Source organism: Grus americana, chromosome 1, assembly GCF_028858705.1.
Source record: "Grus americana isolate bGruAme1 chromosome 1, bGruAme1.mat, whole genome shotgun sequence".
Lineage (NCBI taxonomy): Eukaryota > Metazoa > Chordata > Aves > Gruiformes > Gruidae > Grus > Grus americana.
The window spans coordinates 218,492,763-218,516,649 of record NC_072852.1 but is presented as its reverse complement, the minus strand read 5'-3'; the positions used below and the strand labels follow the sequence as shown (position 1 = coordinate 218,516,649).

The 23,887-nt window shown below is 50.9% G+C and overlaps 1 protein-coding gene across 4 annotated transcripts in view; it reads left to right on the top strand.

Moving 5' to 3' along the window:
• The first annotated feature begins 928 nt into the window (after positions 1–928).
• Positions 929–23,887, top strand: part of SLCO2B1 (solute carrier organic anion transporter family member 2B1) — a 60,460-nt gene continuing 37,501 nt past the window's right edge. Inside the window, exons 1-2 of one of the 4 annotated variants that reach the window (XM_054813155.1) lie at positions 940–1,068; positions 14,980–15,083. In XM_054813155.1, the coding sequence (XP_054669130.1) occupies positions 15,003–15,083 (81 nt within the window). In that variant the 5' untranslated portion in view covers positions 940–1,068; positions 14,980–15,002. Of the gene's footprint in view, positions 1,120–14,979; positions 15,084–16,491; positions 16,601–23,887 lie in introns of those variants that run through there. The other 3 variants (XM_054813156.1, XM_054813157.1, XM_054813158.1) reach the window with 3 other exon arrangements.

The following is a 23,887-nucleotide window of genomic DNA, read 5'->3' as shown; positions in this document are numbered from 1 at the left end:
CAACCTCTGCAACCCCGCTCACGCAAAAGGCACACCCGAGGTTTTTCTTTGCCCGTGCATTTCCAGAACAAGTTGGTAGCTCTGCCTGCTTTCACCCCACCCTCTGTTCCTGGGGTCTAAGTGCAGGCAGAAGCTCATCTCCCTCATCTCTCTGCAGCATGGAGATGGCCGGGACCAGGTCCAGCTCCATCCGCGGTGCTGTGGGAAGACACAGCATCCCCAGCCGAGCCGGTGGGAGATGGAGCAAACCCAACAACCAGAGGTGAGGAGGAGGAACACGCAGCGAAGACTGGTGGGGCTGGGAGGGAGCCATGCCAGCAGCCAGGCAGAGCAGCCACCCAGGTGCAAGCAAGGAGAGAAAATCCCCGCTGCCCACCCGTCCCCTGCCTGAAACCCAAACACAGAAAGGCACCAGAAGAAAACCCAAAGGGAGAAATCCCGGCTTCATTTCGACAGCTTTAACTGGGGTTCCCTGTCTGTTAACTCCTCTGGTTCTTATCTGGAAATGCCTTAGTGATTAGTGCAGAAAAGTGACGGGGAGAGTTACTGAAAAAGAAATAACCCAGGATTATATAAAAAAATCCCACTCCTGATCACAAATCCCAGGCTAACCCCACAGCTTTGAAAGTTAAAGATATAAATGCAGGTAAAGCAATTGGAATAAGAAAATGAACGTAAGGAAAAAGCCCGGGAGGGATGGGACCCTGGTGCGGAGGGGAGAGGGGATGGGAGTCAGGAGATGAAGTGAAAGCAAAGACCAGTTGGGACTGGGACCACGTAGGCAGTTTGCAAGCTCTGTATCAGCAAACCACACGGGCAACTCTGTCATTTTTGTATTGCAACTTCAGGGGAAAAAAAAAAAATAAAAGAATCTTATCGAAAGAGATGGCAAAAGTTTTGGTTAAAATGTACTCCAGCTTTTGAAATTGCAGCCTAAGCCCCACCTCCACACACCCATCCCCACCTCCAGCTGGGAAGTAAAAGTAGTGAATGGCTCCAGCAGCCGCTGGCAGAGGAAAACTTTTGCTCCCAACGCAGTGGGATTGGGATCGGGAGAGTCCTGAAATTGTGAGTATGGCAGCACCAGCCCTCTGCGAGGAGATGCTGAGGATGACTGTGGTACGGAGCCCGCTCGGGGTCTGCCTGCCAGCTGCGGGACGGGTTAAGGGTCGATAGTTGTGAAGTTTCTCATACTGCTTTTCCCCGTGTTGTTTTGCAAAACTCCGTGAACCCGTTTGGCTCAGGAGCTGGATTTTTCCAGCAGCTTAAAAGCTAAAGGGGGGGGCAAAAAAAAAGGAGCAATTACAAATGTTCTGCACGCCTGTTCCATGTTGACTTTCTGCACATGTATTTTGTTGCTTCCTCTCTGCTTGCACTTATTTATTTGAGTCTTTTTTTTTTTTTTTTTTTTCTAATAAGGCAGCTCCACTTATTTCTCCCTTTGCAGGGAGTTTTCCCAACCCCTGAGGCTGCCACGGTTGGTTTCTCTTATGGTTTTACTTCTTCTTTTATGGAAATGCTTATTCTCACCCCAGGTCTTGGCAGCTCTCAGGGAAGATGCGAGGCAGGCGTGGACCTGACCTGTCCCTGGGCTGGTACAGTGTCAGTGCTGCACGGGGATCCTGGCCAGACCCAACCTTCTCCAGCATTGCTTGGGAGAGGAACCGATTCAAGGCAGGATCACACTGTTGTTTAAAAAAAAAGCTGATGTGACCTCCCGGCTCTGAGAAAATTGGTGGCAGGGAGCAGGAAAGGGTTAACGCCGGGGGGAAAGCCTTTCTGCAGCTCTGCAGGCTGGGGGTGAAGACTCAGACAGCCCAGTGACCAGGGTGATGGGTTGCATCCCTTTTATTTGTTATGTGCATTTGCTGCTCAGGAGAGATTTGGGCTTAGCCTGAGGACGAGCCCTGTGTTCAGGGCTGAGCTGCTGTTTTGCGCCAGCTCCTTCCAGCATCCTGCCGCGTTCTCCTTAGCTGGAGCGGTCTCGGGTGAAGCAGGCTTCTTGATTTCTCCTGGATCTTGCAAATGGTGGAGCTGGTGTGTCCCTTAAACCGGCCAATGCTTAAAGCCTTGGAGGTGGGCATAGCCTCCTGGAGTCAGCTGTGGGACCAGCCCGTCCTCCCTGAAACCCCTGATTTTTAGCACTTAGCGGTGAGGTTAAACTCTGGAAGAAGGCGTTGTGCTTCGCACAGCCCAGCTGATCACGCGTTGGCCACGCTTGCTGCTTCTGTCGGGTTTCAGCTGTAGTGTCCCTGGTGGGCATGGGGACAAGGGGGCCGGCTCTGCTGGGACGGGGAGGGGGGAGACATCCCAGCCGGGGTGGGGGCTGTTGCACCCCTCTGCTCCCAGCCCCTGCGGATCCGGGTAGCCAGGGGCAGGGCTGCCCCATCCTTGGCAGCACATCCAGGGTGGACGGAGAGGGAGCAGAGGTTTATTTGGGGACACCTCAGGGCACAGACTCGGCGTTGCTCAAGGATGCTTCATGTCCATCTGCAGAGGCTGTAAAACCTGTCACTGCTCCACTTACTGAGCAGGTTTCTCTTTGCTTGAGAGGCGTGTTGTGCCCAAGACTCTCCGCAACGTGAGTGTACAGATGCACCCGTATCTCTTACATCTCTGGTGTGTCAGAAAGGCACATCCCTCCCTCGCTCCCGTCTCACCTGGGTACATGTCCGAGGCACCTTTTCACAGCGTGCATGGGTTTGCAGCCGTGCCGTGGGCTTCCTCCAGCTGGAACCCCTGCAGTGCACCGGGAAACGGGTGGGATCTCCGGACCGTGATGATCTCAGGTCCTGCTGCTTCATGTCCAACCCGAGCAGGTTCTGAGCTCTTTGCTGCTGCTCTTAGTGCTCCAGGTCCACAGCGAAAAGGAAAATGCCAGTCAAGGATGTTGGAGCAAATCAAAGAACAAAGGCAAATGAGGCAAAAAAGAGAGACACTTAGGGCTGGTTATGAGCAGCAGCAAGGATACCCAGCCATACAAACAGGCCAGAGCTGAGCTGCTTCAGGAACTTATCAAAATTCGTGTCTATATTTCACCCTACCAGCTGTATACGATACCCTTACATAGCATCTGCTCGAGGCAGCGCAGTGCATCTTGCCCGCGGTTGCTGGTACAGCTCCAGCGGGGAATGGAGCATCCTTTACCCAAGCTCCCATCAGGTTCTGATTTCTCGCCAGTGGTCCAGGCTCGATCCGTTCCAAAGGGCCTTTTATCAGTTGTTTGCAGAAGTTTCATGACTGCATTATTTTTTTATTTTTTTTTTTTTAGTCCCTGCCCTGGTCTATGGTATCTTGTGCTCAGGCAGAAGATGTCAGAAAGGTGAAAAAGCATTAGAAAAGAGCATCGTCTCCCTGCTGTGGCGTCCATCGTGGCACCCATCTGCTTTGCCATCCGCTAAAAGGCAGCAGCTGTTGAAAAGCCGTGCAGCCTGAGCGAGGGTTTGCTCCCCGCCTTGTTTGCATGGACACGTACAAAGCTGTGCTCTGCTTTGGCCAATTCGCTCATGAAGTTTCTGAAGAGCTTTTTTTTTTTTTTTTTTTTTTTTTTTTTGTCATGAAGCTGGCTGTGAGAGTCCTCCTGACTCCCAACCCTCCTGGCTGTTCTTTATTATTTGGTTATTTTGCAATACACTCTGATTTCTCTTTGTTTTCCCTCCTACTCTTCCGGTTTTCTTGCTTTTGCCAGCCATGCTGCTGGCCATGGGTGGCATTTCCAGGCTCTGAAGTGCTTTGTCCTGGCTCACACAAGCACTCCTAACCCAGCCGTTCCGCCTTGCTGGGCTGCTTGGTTTGATGCCTCCCCTGCAGCAGCCATGGGGTCTCTGGGGACCTTGGTCTGCTCAAAAATAGATCCTAACCCCCCCCTTCTCTGTGGTTCGTGGCTCCCAGTTTGATCCCAGTGCCTCGCTGGGGGTGCTGGTCTGCACTGTGCTGCTCTTGCTGTAGCTCTGTCCTGAACCTGCTGCGCGTGGCTTGAGCCATCCCATGGATGAAACGTTTGGTGTCTTGAGCCATCACCTTGCTATAAGTGGACTTGAGGGATGGCTTGGGAGCCTCATTACCCATCTCGGGACCTGTCGTTAGCCCCAGGCTTTGAAAATGTTAATTTTTCAAAAGAAATTGAGACAGGGGTGTAAGACGCTGCAAAGCGGCGAGCGACGCGGGGAATTTCTGGCTTGAAACATGATTCGAACGCTGCAAGGCTGTGAAATATCGTCCAAGAGAGATTGATAGTGGGTGGCTGGCTGCAGAAACCTGGGGACAAGATTGCTCCCTGGGACGCAGGAGAGGACTTGCCACCAGCCAGGTGCCGGGCTGCAGACAGGCAGCTCAGCTGGTGCCAGATGTGGCTCCAGCTGCAGGTCTGGGGACTTCCAGAAAATAATTCCTTTTTCATTGGGCTTCTTTGATCCGAGCGTGCCAGCCCATACCTGCTGTCAGGGTGAGCAGGAGATACCTGAAGGGAGACACCCTTCCAAAGGGTGTGAAAAAAACCACCTGGCAGCAAAAAGAAAAGAAGCGACATTCCTCCATAATAAAGGAGACTTTCTGCAGTCCATTAATATTAAATAATGGAAGAATGACATTTAGTTGTGACATGAATTAATTCCCTCTGCTGCCCAAAATATCAACGTCTCTTCCTTTTCCTGTGCCAGCTCCAGCTGCACTGGGCTGGGGCTCACTCCAGCGCTTGCTCCTTGTCCCAACATCCCCCCGTAGTGTCACCAACTGGTGACATTTTGCTGGCTAAGGAAATTTTTCACTTCTCCTAAGCTCAACTCTCAGTTCCCTGTTCATCGTAGCAGCATTTCTCTGCACCTGCCCTCCAATCGATCCCACTTGCGTGTGGGTGGCCGGCATCATTCCCAGCTCCCAGTGAAGCAAATCTTACTGGTCTCCCCCAAAAATTTGGGGAAGCTTTGGTTGCTCATCTGTGGATTAGTTTGGAAGGAGAAAAGAGCTACCCGTGAATGTCCTGTGGAAATAAATGGGTAGGAAGCAAGTGAACTGGTGTGCAGGTGCTCCTCATGCAATAGCGTCAGCATGGGGGGGGTTAGGTCCATGGTCCTGGGCAGACAGTGTGTGCAGGTGGAAAATCCTGGGGTTTTGGGGTTTTTTTGTAGAAGTTATAGATAATATACAGCAAACAACATCTGGATTGCTCCAGGAAGACTCTGCTCCAGGGAGCCATTTGGGCTTTCACTCGGGCTGCGCATACAAGGCACGAGGCTTTTGCAGCATCTCCTGCTTTTCATTTTGCAATAGCTTCCCCTTCAAAAAGTTAGTTTTTCTCATCAGAGCGTGTCTGCAGCCGTCGGTCGCTGCAGCCCCTCTGGCTGCTGCCTTTTTCTCGCTTTCATACGTTTCCTCCAGCTGCTCCTTGCAAACGGCACTGCAAAGTCTAACAGCTCTGCAAAAAGCCGTTCTTTTTCCCGGTCTTCACTCTTGTCCAAGCATCAGTAAAGCATGGAGGGAGAAAAAAAAAAATCAGGAAGGTATTTATGATGTATAAAACCCTAAATTAGAAAAACTCTGGTTTGGAATCACCTTCCTTCAGTCTGCTATTGGCAGATGTTTCTCTATAGACTCGAGCACCGTGTGTCTGCAGCCTACGGAAAGGCAGGTCCCCACTGGGGAAAGGGCTTTTCGTACTTAATTCATCATTTTAACTCCTATCCTGAGGTTTTGAGCTGCTTGAGTATTTCCCTGCCAAACACACAGGAGGTGGTGCTAAAATAGAAAATCCCCACCGAGGACTTAAGGCATCACTTTTCTGTGGTCCGCACCACATCTGTTCGTCCCCCTGTACGAGAGTATGCTCAGCATCTGGCTTGGTCCAAAGGAGAGGGCTAAGCTCTTATTCAACATATTGCCTAAAATCTTGTAGAAAAGGAGTAAAGCTCGCAAAGCCGTGAGCTCCCTGTCTGGCAAACGTCTTACACGTCCTTGAGCTGAACCGCATTCGCCCACAGCACAACTGCCAGCACGAACCCGTAGTTCACACGGGGAGATACAAGGGCAGGGGTTGCACAAGACGTTGCTTTTGCACGGAGCGGGATGCATCCCGTGAGAGTTCGGGAAGCAGCAGGAGCGAGACGGCGAGACGGGGAGGGGGGGTGTGTGTGTGTGTGTGTCTGGGGGTACCGGACCCCGACAGCTCCGTAGCCCTGAGCAGTCTTTGAAGATGAAACCGTGCGAATGATTCATGTCGTTATGCAATTCCCAGCCTTGCTGCTTATGTAACTCGCTGAGATTGAGGATCTCAGCCGCAACACCTCCTGTCGTCTTCTTCTTCTTGCCAAGGATGCGTGATGATGGCAACCGCCACCGTGAAGCTCATCCAGCACGTGGGGGACAGCCACATGCCGTGTTCGTGGCTCTGCTGGCCTTGGTTTGTGGAGCTGCAGGAAAGCTGCATGCTGTCTTAGAAGTGACCAGCCAAAAGCAACCCATTTTTCTGCAGTGGGGACACTCTCTCCATTTTATCCTGCCATTTCCCCCAGGGAATGAGTGTGACCGTGGCTGATCTCACCTTACATCAGTCCACTGGACTTTGCACCGCGTCCCCAGGCTTTTCTATGTTGCTGCTTTTGCCTCAAAGTAAATACACTTTGAGGATGCGACTGACTGTCCTACTTCTTCTGGTGGCCACGTTGGGTTGGGTTGGGCTGTGGAAGTGATGGGCTCTCTCTGTTGACTGCAAACGTAGTCCAGGAGGTGGCTCGGGGCCAGATGTCCCCAGTGCAGATGTAGGGTCAGGTGAACCCCACAGCTACCTGAAAGCACCCACAACTCCATCTCCTCCACATTATCATTTTGCATTGCCTCATCTCCGTGGGGGATGGTGTGAGAGCTTCCATCTTCATTTTGGTACCACCAGGTGAGCTTCAACTCCTTCACCACATCTTGTAGTGCTGGAGCAGGTGAGAACCCCTCCAAGAAGGGCTCCAGCATCTGGCAGGGCCTGTTGAGGAGGGCATGGAGGTCTGTGAGACCTCATCACAAAAATGGGGAGGAGAGCTTCACCCTTCCCAAGTCAGGACTGGCAGTGACCTCCGGAGAGCAGCCAGTCCTGCCCCGTGCCAGAGCAGGGCTGGTGCCTCTCCCTCATCGCCCGTGGTTGCATTTCATGGGTTTCGACACCATTTTTTCTCTTTCTTCTAATCTCTTAACTTCTCAGTAGCGGGTTTCCTTTTGTTTAGTTTCTTGTGGGGTTGCTGGGATGTGTCATCCCTGACACATTTCTCATTACAAAGAGTCACCAAGCTGGGCTGATCTCATTTTCACTTTCTTTTTGCCACTTGGTGCAAGATGGAAAGAGCTTTTGGGCACACCTACACATCCCTTCTATTTCTCAATCTTTTTCCAGGGAAGGAATGATGTGCATACACTATCTTTTCCCTCTCTTGTATTATAAAGCATCTTTGCACCCACATTTTCCAAGCCAGCTTCCCATTTCACACAGGCGAGCTCGTAAATACACACACTGACGCTATTCCAGTTTTACCACCGGTGAATGTAAATTATCTAGAAATTCAGCAGAAGGAAGACAGATTACGGGATATTTGCTGGCATTTTTGTCTCCCCTGCTGGGATTTAATTTGCTGTGTTACATTCGCCGCTATTTACTCAAGCTCTGCTGAGCCCAGCGCGTGTTTTCCCTTGTTTAGCTAACAGGAGACGCGCTGCTATTAATAAAGGCGTTGTGATAGATTTATGTCCTCGGGAACAGGGCTTTGGTGTCACCGAGCCTGGTCCCCTGCTATCGCACCCAGGACCATTGTGCAAGTCCCAGAAAAACTGGGAGGTTTTGGGGTACTTCTGCTACCCTAGTATCAAAGAAAGGACAGCTCGGGGACAAGTGGAGCATCTTAATCTGTGCTGCAGAGGTTTATGAGATTACCTGGCCAAGCTCTGTACAATCTGGGGGCTATTGCCCAGACTGTAGCCCCCCGCTTTGCCACTTTGCGGGTCACTGTCTCCTGGGGGCGGTGATGACAGACAAGCAAGGCTGTAATTAATGGCGATATTTTATCGTAGCCTGATGGCATCAGTTGGTGTGGGACCGACCTGCTGGCACGTCCAAGCGCAGCTCCCTGTGCTCGCAACACCCAGGGCTTGTCGTGCCGGGCTCTGCCTTCCCGAGGGATGCCGTGATGGGCCCAGGACAGAAATGTGGAGAAAACGGGGCTCTGAGGACAAATCCTTCATCCGTAGCTGAAGGAATAACATCAGTTGATGGATCTGCAGCATCAGGCACCTTTGCTCTCTGAACAGCCATCCATCAACTTCCCTCAAGTATAAGAGTAAAACCCATGGGTGCTTGGTAGCTGCTGGTTGGGGTCCTGCTGCATGAGCTGCTCCACCAAGCCCCTTCTCTGGAAACGTCATCCCAGAGGTAGCCCTTGGTGAAACCTGCCCACCCGTGCACCTCGCTAGACTCCCCAACACCACTGTTGAGCACGGAAAGTCCCTCTGAGTTTTATGGGACAAGCAATTTTGCTTGAGAGTTTACTTGCAGGCATCTAAGGTGGCAATTTTCTGCTTCATCAGGGTGCAGCACTGGCTTTAAAGGGCTTTGTGCCGGGGTCAGTGACACTGCTTGCGGTCACGGATCCTGCCACCTCTGCCTGTCACCCTGCATCCCACCCAACACCAGCCTCTCGGTGGTTGTGTCTCCCTAGCAAATGAATTTCACGCTCCCGTGATTCGGGGGAGAAAAGGTGAAACGCACTGTAGAGCAGCAGAGCAGCTTTTGGCGTCGGAAATACCTCGCTGGGCTGAGATAACACCTCTCCCCTCTGATGATGTGTGTAAATGAATGTAGTTGTGTCGGAGCTGATGGGTACAGCTGCACAGAGAGCAATGCAGAAACACCGGGGCTGGCTGCAGCAGCTGCTTCGCTGCGGGGCTTCAACTCCTTGTGGTCGAGGAGGGGAAGGGAGGATGAATAAGCAAAGTGTTTGGATGAAGATGCTCAGAGGGGTTTCTCAGAGCAGGACTGCAGCATCCCAGGAGGAGGAGACCCATGCTGCTAAGGCACCTCCATTGAGGGGTGTTCAGGGAGAAACGTGCCTTTGCCATCACTCCTTGCCCCACCGCTGTGTTTCTCAGAGGTCCCTTCCCATCCACGTACGGGGCAAACTCATCCCTTTGGTCATCAAGAGGCCATCAGGTCACCAAGGAGGGCTTCCAGCCGCTGCGTTGTCCTGATTAACATCTTGCCAGGAGCAGAGGACTGAAGTCACACGGCGACATCTGCTCCAGCTTTGCAGAAACGTCCCATCGCCAGCGCCAATAGACCAACATGCAGAAACTGTGCTGCTGGCTGGAGGGGGCTGGGGAAGGAGGGGGGGATGCTGCTGGGCTGCCCTGGGGTCTGAAGGCAGCTCGGAGCACCCTGTGTCCTCACTCCTGCAGGCAGGGATTTGCCCATGGCCACAGCCTGGTTCTTCAACCACACCAGCCCTCTAGACAGCATTCCTCAGCTCCAAATCATGGTATGTTGTGCAAACACAGACTAATTGCTCTGGGCTGGCTAATAAAGACAGGTAGGATGGTCACTTCCTGCTTGTGTTTGTAAACGGCGCTGGTGTGCTGCATTCACAGTGTCTGCAAGAGCCTGGTCTTGCAGCCTCAAGGTTAGTTCCTTCCTTGCAATGCTGCAGATGCAGTATCACTGCTTGGAAAAAGGTCTTGCAAAACGCTTTTCTGGGAAGGAGCTTACTCACCTCCTGTAGAGTCACCGAAGCTGCCCTCATCACAGCACCCTGAAAACCAAACACGATGGTTTGTTGCTTGGCTTAAACCCCCTGCTGCGTGTGGGGTAGCTGTGGTCCAACACCCTCCCAATGCAGTTTTGAGCTGGAGAAGGAGGTTTGGCATGGAGCTGGTGCTCGGCTGCAGGGATGCTGTGGAAGTCGTTAGGCAATCCAAGCTCCTGTAGCGGCATCTCAGCTGGTGCTTTATTGTCATGGAATCACAATAGATTCAACATAGAATGGTTTGGGTGGGCAGGGACCTCCCAGCCCATCCAGTGCCACCCCTGCCATGGGCAGGGACACCCTCCACTAGCCCAGCTTGCCCAAAGCCCCATCCAACCTGGCCTTCAACACTGCCAGGGAGCCAGGGGCAGCCACAGCTTCTCGGGGCAACCTGTGCCAGGGCCTCAGCACCCTCACAGGGAAGGATTTCTGCCTCACATCCCATCTCCATCTCCCCTCCTGCAGCTTCAGGCCATTCCCCTTGGCCTGTCACTCCCTGCCCTTGTCACCAGCCCCTCTCCAGCTTTCCTGGAGCCCCTGCAGGGACTGGAAGGGGCTCTAAGGTCTCCCCGCAGCCTTCTCTTCTCCAGGCTGAACCACCCCAACTCTCTCAGCCTGAGGTCTCCAGAGCAGAGGTGCTCCAGCCCTCAGATCATTTTATTTTTTAGGAGAAAGTTCCTTATGGTCACAAGTTGCAGGGAGGAACAAAAAAGGCTCTTTGCAGCACCTTTTCCTCCTCGGCACAGCGCCCGCTGTCGCAACCCACAACCTTTCCTGTCCCAGTTTATCCACTGCTCCCCAAACTTTTTATAGAGATAGGTGGTATCTCTCCCCTGGCTTGTTCTTGGGGAAACTGAAGCACAAAAATGGCAAGTAGCTTGCTCCTGAGCTGATTTTGGGAGCCAGGTGCTGTTGATCCTGGTCCCACAGGGCTGGTCTGGGAGTGGGTTTGGGTCAGGCCTTCCGAAATCAAGGGGTGGCACTCTGGGACTGACTATTTTTCACCTTTTCCCGTTGCGCCGTCGTGATCCCTGTGTGCTCCATGGGTACCACGGCAAATGCACGGGGATGCTTGGAGCAAGGCAGGAACAGCGATTCCCACTGCGCATCCTCTTCCTGGGGTGCTGGAGGGGGCTTGGGCCATGAAGGACCTGAGGTTTGCGGACCCAAACCAGGCAGTTACCCCCCCACACCAATCCCGTTGGCTTTTGCTCTTTTTGCTCCTTATTCTGATGCTGGTATATCTTCTGGTATTTGCTATCTCTTCCCTTCTTGCTGCCTCCTTCCCCTGCCGTACCCAGCCTGCAGCACTAATCCTGCAGCGCCAGTTCTGCCTCCTCCCTGCAGAGCAGCGGATTCAGTGAGACCTCTTGACCTTACCTAGGAGAAATTGCGTTAATTGAAAGTAATCTTTCTTTCCACCCAGAGATGTCCATCCCCTAGAAGAAAGATGTGGCAAGCAAGTGCCATCCCCAGAGGAGACGATGCAACGCGCTGTGGGAGAGCTGGGCTGAGCAAAATGGGCTCGATCTAGTAGAAAGAAACAAGAACCAGACTGACCTTAGCATGCATTTTTTCTTAATCAGTTAAATCTTATCTGCCTTTTTATTCGATCATTGTCTTTTGTGCTGGATCTAAGTACTTCTCTGTTTCGTTTTATTCTTAAAGAAGTGTTGTGGATCAACGGTATCTAAATGCAATAGTTTATTCTCATTTTGAACTGCCGGAAACTTTTGCAGTGTTTCAAATCTCTGCTGAGTGTTTCCCCTCGGGTGTCTCGGCAGCTCGCCCACCCTCCCTCTTTCACAGGCGGTGCACGCTCTCAGGTAATACTGAAATGGAAGTAGGAAACCTCGCTGAAGGTGAAATGAAGGTGTGCATGGTGGGATGGAGTCAGACTTGGCCGCGCATCCTTGGCCAACGGCTGCTGACAGATGATGCAGGTTGTCCTTAACACAAGGGACATCCCTGGAGAAAGAGGAACGAGTTTCTCTGTGGTGGCGTGGGAAATTTGGGGTGATTATGGTGCACGGCAAAGCGTGAGAGGCTTTTACACCCTGCTTGAGCGGGGATTAGTGAAAACATTTCTACAGTTTTGTTCTACCAAGAAGACTGATCAGGGAAGAGGTTGGACTAATTCCAGGTGTAGCAGCTTCCTGGACACGCCGAAGGGTTAAAGGATGCACACATTTAAAAGAGAGCCTGGGAAGGATGGGCAGGGGGACCACAATACTCCTGCAGACCACAGGATTTGTTGTTTGCAGGTCTAATCGAGTGCATCTTTGGTGAGGAGGGCTGGCAAAGACATTAATACAGATAAAGAGGGAAAGAAGGGCATTAAGCTTACAGTGGTTACCAGGTCCATGAGCATGCCCATCCCTGGAAATCCGGGCTCAGACTCCTTCTGGTTTCCTCCCTTGCTACCCTGGTACCCTTTTTCTTCACCCTGTGTCGCCCCTGAGCTTTCAAGAGGCTCCAGCAGCAAACTCGGTAGCTGTAAATAATTCATCACAGCGCTGCTCCCAGAGACAGGCAATATTGGATGCTGTGGTCCGGAGACAGGCAGGTGCTTTTGCTTCTGCACTGCTTAACCCTCCAGACGTTCAGGGGAGCTTTTCATGGAGGCTTTAATTTACGATCGAATTTACTTTATTGATCCCATCCTGTATTTTGTTGTAGCAATATCTCGTCTCTTGCAATGGGGCTGAGGGCAGCATTTGCTTTTTGCAGAGGATGCCATGGAGCTCGTATCTCAGCGGTGTGCGGGTCTCCCTCTTGAATTTACCTCTCCTGTGCACTGCACGGTATAAACGCCACGGTTAAGACAGTCTCCTCTTGCTAGAATTTCCATCAACCCCGTACATTTGCTAATTTGTTTGAGGCTACGGTACTTGCTCCTTTGCCTCTCATCATGGGGGAAATAGAATTACGCAAAATAATAATGTAAAGCCTTTCACCCCATTTGCTGTAGAGCTTGCAGATGCTGCTGAGATGGAAACATCTATTAGAGTGTACTGAACAACAAGCTAAAGCCTAATGGGTTTATCATGCTTCCAAACAATACAGCTTCCTGAGCAGGAAGTCTGGGCACTAAAAACCCAACAAAGACATCGTCCTCCCGCACATCATTCACTCCACAGATGTAGCCGGTGAGAAGGGAGGAGGGAGCGCTGGTCTGATGGGAAGGAGGTCAGCAGTGCAGGGAGGGGAGGCGGGGGGGGGGGTGGGGGGGGATGGTGGCTTCCCACAGATTTACATTTCTTTGCGTGGTTAAATTTAGGTGGCAGTTGGGAGCCTGGAAGCGTGGAAGGATTCTTCCAGGGGAGATGCAGAAACACGGTGGGTGGAAATGAGAAGCAGGAAAGGAGAGCCTTAATCCATCAGAGACCCAGCATATGGAGGGATGGAGAAGGGCTTGCTGAGCCCCCCTCCTGCCTGCAAGCCCATAGGGGAGTCCCCAAAACCCACCTTCATTTAGGCAGAGCACTGGTTGTCTATAGCCTGATGTTTTGGCCAGCCATCGTCTCCAAAGCTGCTTGATCTCATGCACACACTTCGGCACGCCTTGCCCTGGTGCATCCATCACCCCTGTGTGGTGGAGAGCTGAAACCAGTTATATCCCATGATATCCCACTTAGCAGCAAATGTGAGCTCAACTGCAGCTGGTGAGTCTGACCTCGTCTTGGGTGGGATTTTCATGTCCAGGCAGATCCTTCACGCTTGCCCAAGACTGCTCCAGCACCGTTCGAGAGCCGAGCTAATGCTCAGCTGGGGTTTTTTTTCTCTCAACCTCTTTTCCCATCTCTTTAATGCTGTGGGTGTTACTCTCATTCCATAACATTGACCTTCATCTACAGTGTCACCGTGTAGTGAGTACTGCAAACATACCTAGAAAGCTCAGACAGCTTGATATAGTGCCATATATAATGTGGACCCTGGATCCTGGTCTCAGCTGTATCTAACCAAGTCAGAGAAGCTGCTCTGGGGTTTGTGGAGCTGCACTACCATGGGAAGGAGAATAAGGCTCAAGGAGATTTGCACCAGCAAGGTAGTGACCAGAGCCTCCCCCAGGCACTATGTGAAGACCCTAGGATGCTCCTTGTGGCTAGGGTTCATGGTGGGATTAGCGGAGGTCTGCAGATCTGTTTATTAATTGAGATGGTCGATCTAGGCATGTGGTTGATACCAGACAAAAAGAAGCCAAGATGTCCTGTGATTATTACAGGATCACAGAATGGCTGAGGTTGGAAGGAACCTCTGGAGATTGTGTCAACACTCCTCCTAATGCAGCCCAACTGGCTTTTCTTGCCGTGAGGGAGTGTTTCTGGCTCGTGTTCAGCCCGAGGTCCTTCTCTGCAAAGCCGGTTGGCCCCCAGCCTGTGCCGGTGCCTGGGGCTGTTCCTCCCCAGTGGCAAGACTTTGCACTTCTGACTGAACTTCATGAAGTTCTCTAGCCTGTTGAGATCCCTCTGGATGCCCATTTCTCCATCCCATTGAGGTCCCTCTGGATGGCAGCACAACCATCACTGGTGTCTGTTGCTCCTCCCAGACTTGTGTCTCCTGCCAGCTGGCTAGGGATGCACTCTGCTTCACCACCCACAGAATCCCCAGACTGGTGGGGGTTGGCAGGGACCTCTGGAGATCACCCAGTCCAACCCCCTGCCAAAGCAGGATCACCCAGAGCAGGTTGCACAGGATGGCGTCCAGGCGGGTTTGGAATCTCTCCAGAGAAGGAGACTCCACAACCTCTCTGGGCAGCCTGTCCCAGAATGAATAAGTTTTTCCTCATATTTAGATGTCAATGACCCAGGTCATTGAGAGGGATGTTAAGAATCTATTTAGTAATTAAACAATATCGGCCTTGACTATATTGAGCAACACTGGTCCCAGTTATGCTCTGGTATGGCTGGGATTTGGGGGTACCAGGATCCTGGCCCAGCACTGCTTTCTTGCTTTGAAGTGAAATGATTGATGATATTTAACCTCTCACGTACCCTGGTGATGAGCCTGTGAGTGTTTTGCACGCTGCTTTTTTGCTTTGCAGAAGCAAAGCGCTAGAAGAAATGAAAACTAGGAATAATTAATAATTGCTTACAACGACTGCGTGCCTGCTGTGTGGGTGTTTGCAAAGCATGACAGGATTTTGCTGTGCTGAGCAAGGCGAATTCAAGCAGGGCAACTTAGCATTGCGCTGAATGATTTATTTTGGCAGGCGGATAAAGCAGACCTGACAGAATGACGAGTACTGCTACAAAGAGCAGCTACCCGGATCGGTCCCGGAAAACACTCTGCAGGAACCCATTTCTCAGTATCAAGGTAAATACCTCCTCCTTTCTATAATCCCCCCTTGGATTAACTGGCCTGGTAAAGAGGAGTTTAGCTTTCTGCAGAAGGCATTGATAGGATTTCTGTTTACCAAACGTATCTGGAAAATGTTCCCAGTGCTCCCTATGGCAAAATCCCCATTGGATGTGCAGCTGGATGTGTCCAAAAGCAAGCGGTGGGACAGCGATGTTGCAGTGCAAGTTTAACTGTCAGCTTCTGCAGTATTTAACTTCTGTCAGTGAAACTCCCAGAGCCCAAAGCAAACCTTCAAGAGAAGCAAATCCCAGATCTTGAAGCAGCTATGAGCTTCAGTCTTCGTGGAAATGATTTTTTTTTATGATATCCATGATAAATGCCTGTATGTAATGGGGGTGGCAGAAATGGAGGAAAGGGGGAATCGATGCTCGCTCTTGGAGTTTAGCACACAGCAGCCTGCAAAACTTTGGGTATTAGTCCCAATTTAGGCAAGGAATGGCATCTAGTTGTCTTAAACCTTGCCCTTGCTTGAATTTATTCACCGAAAACGTACGTCCTAAGCAATGATTCTGGCCACGCGCTGCCTGACCCTGATGTAAATTCACCCGGCTTCTCCTTGTTTTGCTGTTGGGTGTCTGGGGTCACGCAGGCAGGTGGTTCCTCCACACCTCCACCCTAGAGCTCTGCCAGGTCCAGTGCAGGCAGCCAAATGAGTGGACTTCATTAAGTCCTTTGGAGAAGCCCCAGAAGTTGGTTGTGGTGGGAATGGCAGGAGGTGGTGGTCACTTCTGCGCAACAGTCTGATGGTCTGGGAAGGCGGAGGACCGGCTCGACTTGCCAACGTAGGCGTGAAGCCACATTTCGTCTGTCCTGGAGCACCCAAACTGCTGAGCCATGGGGCACCTTGGGTGAAGGTCCCTTTTTCTTCCCTTATCAAAGCTGGGAAGAGGCATGAGGCTGGGTGCAGTGGAAGATGAGATCTTCTGGTGGTGGGGCCAGTGCTGCCTGTGTAGGGTTAGCACACCGACCCTGAGTTTCCCTGCAGATGTGCCTGGCCTCTTGCCTCCTACCTATGGCTGTGTCGGTGCTGGGGGGGGGTGCTCCTCAGCTCGTTATTTGCACACTCGGTTGTTTGCAGAGGAGGATCCATGATCCAGCTGTGCAACTGGTCGTCTGCTACAAGATGCTATTGGAGAAATGTAGCAACGCTCAAAAGAAAAAAAAAAGTGTAAACATTTAGATAAGCATCTGCAAAGTGGAAATAACAATCAGCACTGATCACAGTATTGTGAGAAAAAGCGAGTTCTTAGCTTGCATCAGAACCAAGTTCATATTTCCTTCTTCTTTTCTACAAAAAGGACATTTTGGAAGTTTTGTGTTCTTTTCGTACATGTCACAGGGAAGCAGGAAACTAAAACTAAGCCAGCTGTTGGTCTAGCTGGATGACAAGTGCTACGTTCAATGGAGCATGTCGTTCGGCTTGTGAGCATTGGCTTTCAAGATGTTCTTGTTCAAACACACAGAGATGACGGGTACGGAGTGTTTTGCTATGGGAGTAGACTACTGCAAAGTGGGAGCTTGGGACACAGAGGTCTGGGGGAGCCGAAGGGGGTATGAAGTGGGAGCAGATCAAAAGCTGCTGGGTGAATAAATGGAGAACAAGATGGAAAATGCTTTTTCTGACATTATGCAGCCACAGGTTTGGGGATTTTCTTTGTAGACATGCAGTATGCACATACATGATTTAACATGAGCTTTTCTTAGCACGTCACTGCAAGCGTGTGCAGGAAATGATGGTTTCATTTACTTAGGAGAGTTGGTAGTGACCTGGTAAGCTGGGAGACCAGATTCCTCATTCCCTCTGTTGTCTTTTCATTTAATTTTAATGCAAGCCAGAGCCAGTCATATAAACCTTGCTTCTACAAAGTCCTAGGGCAATGCAATGCCGTAAGTGTCCTCCTGGACTCAGTGCAACCTCAGGTCCTCTCCAGCTGCGTGTTTGAGGAGTTCTTTGCAGAACCACGGGCTGCACCTGGGGTGGCTCCCCTCTGTCCTGCAGCATCGGCTTGCTTCTCTTTTGGCTGAATAATTGCACTTTATTAATAACGATATCATTATCATCAATTTATTGCTACATTCAGTGTAGTTGGAAGCCAGTTACCTGACTCATGAGAGCATCTCACCAGGCTGTAGGGCAAAAGATGACAACCAGTGTTAAAGGCTGAAGATTTCTCTGTCACTTTTGTGGGGAAGATTTGGGGGTTTTGTTGTTTTTTTGGTGGTTTTTTTTTTTTTTGTTTGTTTGGTTTTTTTTGCAAATGCTAGTGAATTTAATCAGCCTCATCCCTTGTGGCAGAGGAGAATTGCGCTCAGAAGAAGTCACCAAGGCAGAGGGTCACCAGAGCTGCAGAGGCTGGGGCCACAGGAGAGGGAAGGACTTGGTGCCATGCTGTCCTGAGATTTCTCCCCCAGTCATCTTTTCAGTCAATTCAGCTGGTTTTTTTGTTTGTTTGTTTTTGGGGTGTTTTTTTTAACATGCCAGCAAAATGATCTTTAAAAATAAAGTCCCATTGATTTTTCCTTGCAGAGATATTTTAAAGGGGTTTGAAACTTAAAGACAGATTAAAGGCACTGAGGTGCAGAGTCAGCTCGGGTGTGTGAGCAGAATCAACGTCTGTTTTGCTGAGCGAAGGTATCTGTGAAGGTAGATGCGGAGGAAGCTCTCCATGGAGAATATTGCAGACCAGAGCTAGGCAGGGCAATGGGCAGCTCCAAAACTGCCCATGTCTGCTAGAGTCTATTGCTTTCTGAAGGGTCCCTGGAGCCCACCCTGAGCAGGGCAGAAGGTGAGAGATTTTTGGTGGAGACCATTTCTGCTCCTGATGGACACCCTACTGCTGAATTTCTGCTTGGAAAGCTCAGCAGAGAAACCCTGAGTGATCCTTCCAGGTCGGAGCAGCGTTGCAGGAGGTTGCAGGGATGATTGCAATCACAGCAGGCTGGGACCAACCTCGATGAAGCCGTTGCCAGGCGTTATCCTGGTATTGCCAGGCGTTATCCTGGTATTGCCAGGCGTTATCCTGGCTGCAGCCCATGGCCAAGGAGAGCAAATCCTCTCTTCCAATTCCGTGTTTCTCATTAAACTGCTGAAGGACTTGTTTTTACCCCTAAGACACAGCTGACCTGACCATGCATGCCACTGAGCACACGATTATACTCAGCACAGGATATTTCCCCCAGATCTCTTTTTTTTTTTTTTTTTTTTTGGTTGTTTTTATTTTTGCTTTCAAGAAGTTAGGTCACCCTGTCCGGTTTCTAAATGACTTCCTCAGAAAACATAACTTCATGGCCAGGGTTTGAATGGTTCTTGCAGAAACACAAGCTGTTGCACAATGTGGTTTATGCGTTTGAAGTGGCTGAAGGACCAAAAATCACAGAACTGCAATTTTATATATATATATATATATATATATATATCTACAGAGAGAGAGGGAGAGAGAGTCACAAAAAATAATTGCCACATGTCAAAATGCAACTGAGAAGCATGTCTCAAAACTGTCCTTCTGGGGAACACTCCCAGGGTTGATGGTCCCTGAGCCTTTAAGATACCTGGCATGAATTCCTACAGTCCATCAGAGCAGATTAAATCAGGTCTGCTGCTGCTTCCCGTCAAGTGCAACGTCATGTCTTGTCTTCAAGGAGAGTTTTGCATCCCATGATGGACACACGAGTTTGGGAAGAGCCAGTCTGCTGAAGAGCTGCTTATGCAAAGACGTGGAGGAGTAGTTTGGGATCCTCTGATAGAGACTGCTACAGAAGGAGAAATTTTTTTGGAAAGACAATGTGTGTGTTATGGCAACAGTCCACCTGCAGATGAAGAGGAGACAGACTGAGAACGATGACCTGCTGGGCAGTAAAACATAGTCCATAGTGTGATCCATTGTAGTCAGTATAAAGAAGTTTTCTCCAATAAAAGTGGGATATCTGGAAGACCTGAAAGGGCATTGAGCCCTTGATGTTTTCTGCTCTGTGCTTTAGTTCAGGAACAAACCAGAGCTGTCCCTGCCCCAAGCCGGGTTCTGCCTGGTGGTAGGGACTTGTGCCCAGTTACACGCGACTGGTCTTGAACTGGAACAAGCTGATTCCTCCCAGATTCGTGTTCTCCTCTCTGTGAACACAGCCCAGTGCATGGGGTTTTATCACGTACTAAGGCACAAACCCCTTTCTTAAAATAGCAGCAAAAGTCTCCCAAATGCATGGAAACAGCGTGATAGGGACTTCCCTGTGACAGCTGGGGCAAACTGTGTGTGCAGTTTTCAGAGCCCTTACAGGGAGGATTTTTTTTTTTTTTTGCCAAACAGCACAATCAACACTAGAAACACATAACGGAAGCTTTGTAAGCAGTTTTTCCCAAAACATTGAGAGAGGAGATACTGGTGTTTAATCCCCAGTTCCGCAATGTATTGGCTGCTTAGGATTGAGTTAATTTCTTTATTCTCTTACACGTGCGGAGTGGAAGCAGCGATACCTTGCCAATGTGATGCAAGGCTTAGTAGAGCAAAACCTGCAAAAATATGTTCAAAAATATAGAGAAAAGCAGAAAAGCAGCAAGTTCCTGCTTTTGCAGCCCAGAAAGCCACCCGTGTCCTGGGCTGCGTGTCCAGCAGCGTGACCAGCAGGTCGAGGGAGGGGATTCTGCCCCTCTGCTCCGCTCTGGTGAGACCCCCCTGCAGTGCTGCGTCCAGCTCGGGGGTCCCCAGCACAAGAAGGACATGGAGCTGTTGGAGCGAGTCCAGAGGAGGCCACGGAGATGATGCGAGGGCTGGAGCACCTCTGCTCTGGAGACCTCAGGCTGAGAGAGTTGGGGTGGTTCAGCCTGGAGAAGAGAAGGCTGCGGGGAGACCTTAGAGCCCCTTCCAGTCCCCAAAGGGGCTCCAGGAAAGCTGGAGAGGGGCTGGTGCCAAGGGCAGGGAGTGACAGGCCAAGGGGATGGCCTGAAGCTGCAGGAGGGGAGATGGAGATGGGATGTGAGGCAGAAATCCTTCCCTGTGAGGGTGCTGAGGCCCTGGCACAGGTTGCCCAGAGAAGCTGTGGCTGCCCCTGGCTCCCTGGCAGTGTTGAAGGCCAGGTTGGATGGGGCTTTGGGCAAGCTGGGCTAGTGGAGGGTGTCCCTGCCCATGGCAGGGGGTTGGAACTAGATGGGCTTTGAGGTTCCTTCCAACCCAAACCATTCTATGATTCTATGATTCTATGAACTAGATGGCACAAAAAGATGCTGCAGAGGATCTGCCTGCCCTGTGGCACAGGCTATCTCCCAGACTTAGGTGAGAAAGGCGCAGGGTGGCATCCAGGTCTGCACGTGGTCAGCCCTGCACCACAGATCGTAGGAGGTCCCAGAGGAGCCCCGTGATAGACGCACTGCTGGGGCTCGACCACCCACCACCATCATCACAGCTACAGTGGGGCAAACTGGAAATTCCACACCAGCAATTACCAGCTCTCTAGTTCTCACTCATTAAGATATTCCACAGCCTAAAAATGCCCTGTGGTTAGGGTGGTTGCCTGCAATGACTCCCTGAGGAGCAAGAAGGAGATTTGGCCTTGCAGAGATTTAATTGCAAGACCTCCCACTTTGCTACCTTAGGAAAGTAAATCACCATCATGGAGAAATGGGGAACACAGAAAATGCAGCAGATCCTGCAAAAAGCTGAGTTTTTTTGTGACATTTTCCCAGAACTGACTTACAATCACTGCAGAAGTTGGAGAAAATGTAGGCAATGGTCTTCACATTCCTGTTTGTTTCTTCCTTCTCAACCATTTCCATCTTGATTTTGGCTTTCTAAATGTTCCCCTGCTTGCTCTGGGGTACGGTTCTGACTTGTGTCTAAAAACCTTTGTGCAGTAACTAGTGCAGTTACCATCTGAGTATCCGTGTTTTTATAAATCTCTTGGTCTTTGCTCTTTCGACGCACAGAGTGCAGAAACGTTAGGTGTTGGCCTCTCTAACGTGTTTGGTTTAGCAGCCTTTTTAAGAGAGGCACGCATTGAAGAAAAGAGATTGAAATGTTTAATTAAAAACTGCTATTGATAGCTCGATCTTAGGAAGCTCTGCTGGGCAGCCCGTGGGGATTTCCTTCCCTTCGTTTCATCCTGCTGTTTGCACTGTGGTTGGAGCTCTTTCACCACCCCTGCTCCCTCGGTGGGACACACGGTGCATACCTGAGGGCTCTTGCTGGGCTCTCTTTAACCACCCCACCAGCTCCCAGCCTTACCCAGGCCCCCAGTCCTCCGCCTCTCATTTCCTCAAGCTGCTGCAATCCCCTCGGGAAGTTCTGCCGCCAACGTCGTCCTCATACCCTTGCACTGACCCAGGTTTTTGCTCTTCTTCTTGTTCCCCAGGACCTGCAGTACTGCTTTTCTCTTCTTTTTTTTTTTTTATAAGCTTATAAAAACGCACTGCAGATTTCAGCGAAGGAGCTCTCTGCACTCCAAGTTTGGACGTTCATCCATGGCTGTGGTGTGGAGGGTATCCCCCAAACCCGAGCAGACCTGGGGGACACAAGTGGTGGGTGCTCTGTGGGCTGCAGAAAGTGCTGGATCCTTCTTCCAGTGTAGGATTTTGGTCTCGATGACCAGAGCTGCAAGCAGCAGCTTGCTGGGAGAAAACCAAACCTCTCTTATGATGAACATCGTGGTGTGGCCGCATTCCTGGGCACGTCCCAAAGGCAGGACTCAGCCTGCCCTGCACCTTCACCCCAGCACAGGCTGGGGGAGCACGGCCAGGCGTATTGACACCAGTCCCCAGATCAGCTTCCCCAGGGATGGAGGGGGTTTTTTGCATACCGAGACTCCGAGTAGACCTCAGCGTTACGGCTCATCTGCCTGTACCTCTGAATTATCACCTGCTCCATGACTTGGTCCTGGGCCAGCTACTACTTTCCCAAATAACTGGGAAGCTGAGGACTGGGGACCATTCCCAGCAAGGATTTTGGGTGAAACCGCCCTATGATTTTGAAGTGAGTTTGGTAGGATGGATGCTGGTAATTCTGTTCCCACTGGCCTTGGCATCAGAGGATGGCCCCCAGCCTGTGTCATTTACAAGTATAGGTTCAACCAAAACTAGGCTTGCAGCCACGAATTTGAATGGAGAGGATTTGAATCATGGCTCTTGGTGTCACATCCCTCTTGCAATGTAAGGCTTGTAAATACAGCCTGTACTTTGAGAGGGTGGAAAGGGATGCTCTAGGTTGGGAGGTTTGTTTCCCGGGAGCTGATAAGCAGACATAATTTGATTTTAGCGTGTTGCCTTCATTCTTAACAACACTGCTGTCTGCTGCTTCTCCCTCCTTTTGCTGGGAGTAGGAAGAAGCAGGCTCTGCTGTCAGGGAAGGATTTAGATGAAAGCAGGCTTTGTAGGGTTATCCCTGCTGAGATCTCGCAGGACACGAGAAGCGCATGTTGTTGTGCATGTCCATATGACCTCTGGCAACTTGGAGATGCTGTGGGCATTTATGCAGAGTTGAGCTTGTGCTCTGCAGCAGTTGGTCCTCAGGGAAATCTCTCCCTCTGCTTGTGTGTCAGTAATGGTCTCTCCTTTCAGGCACGAAGAGCGTCTTTCTGGACCATACAAGTTAGAGAGCCAGGTGTCTCGGTCAGATACAGAAATGCAAACAAGTGATTTTTGCTGCAGGACAAAATGCAGTGTCATGCGTGCAGCCAAAGACAAACAGGGTCATATATCTCTCCGGCAGATCTAAGGACCATGAGGCTGCTCCTTCTTCTCCTGGCAGATCACCAGCTGGGCTGTGATCTGATGGGGAACAGCAAACAGTCCCTGGAGTCGCGAGAACTGGGGTCCTTGCCCGGCAGCGTCACCAAGTCACTGCAAGTCCTTTGCAGGACCATCTCTCTTTTCTGTGCTTTAGCCTGCTCAGATAGAGGAGAGTAAAATACCAGGTTCCTGACCCATTTTGACCTCCTGTGCTGACGAGGTTGTGAAGCAATGCTGGGCGGCTGCTGAGCAGGGAGCTGATGTAAACCAACGTGCCGTGAAGGTCCTGGATTTGCATACCCGTTGGGCTGTGTGTTATGGATGCCCCGGGGAAAAATGAATCTGGCTTCAACATTTCCATCTGAAATCATGTTTTCAGGAAACAGTGCCTGAGCATAGCCAGCATGTCTTGCAGGAACGTAGGAGTTTTAGCAAAGCTGACTCTGGGAAAACTTTCCTTTGGGCTGAGTAACATTTTCCTAGTCCAAACACAGCACACCCCTCACTGGTGACATAAGTCCAGAACGGGGAAGGCCTTGGATTGCATCCTGCTTTGCATGATGCCAACGCATCACTTTTGGCGGTGGTACCCACACCCCGGTGCTCCAGCTCCCAGGGAGCTGAGGGGGCTTGACCATCCTTTTTTTCCCTTTTTTTGTGCTGTAAATAGTCCCTCTTCTTACAGAGCAGTCCAGTTTGGCAGTGACCGCACTTCAGCCCTGGATCAGAACGGGACACAGCAGAAATCCAGGCCAGGCTGAGCAGTTCCTCTGGGTGAGACTCGTGGCTGCAAAACACGCAGCGCCGGAGGAATGCTCTGCTCTGGCCAGCGACTGGGAAAACACCTGCCAAAAGCAGCACCCTGTAGCTTGGGGCAGCATCCGAGGCTGAGGGCAGCAGCTCTGCAAGGACCTGGGGATATTCAGCGCGTCCTGCAGTGAGAGGAGTGGTCCATCTCCTTAGGGCATGCGACAGTTTGGGTTGGTTAGCTTATTTTAACTCATTTGGGACTGGGGAGGGACACCACGTGGCAGCAGGGAAGGTGATC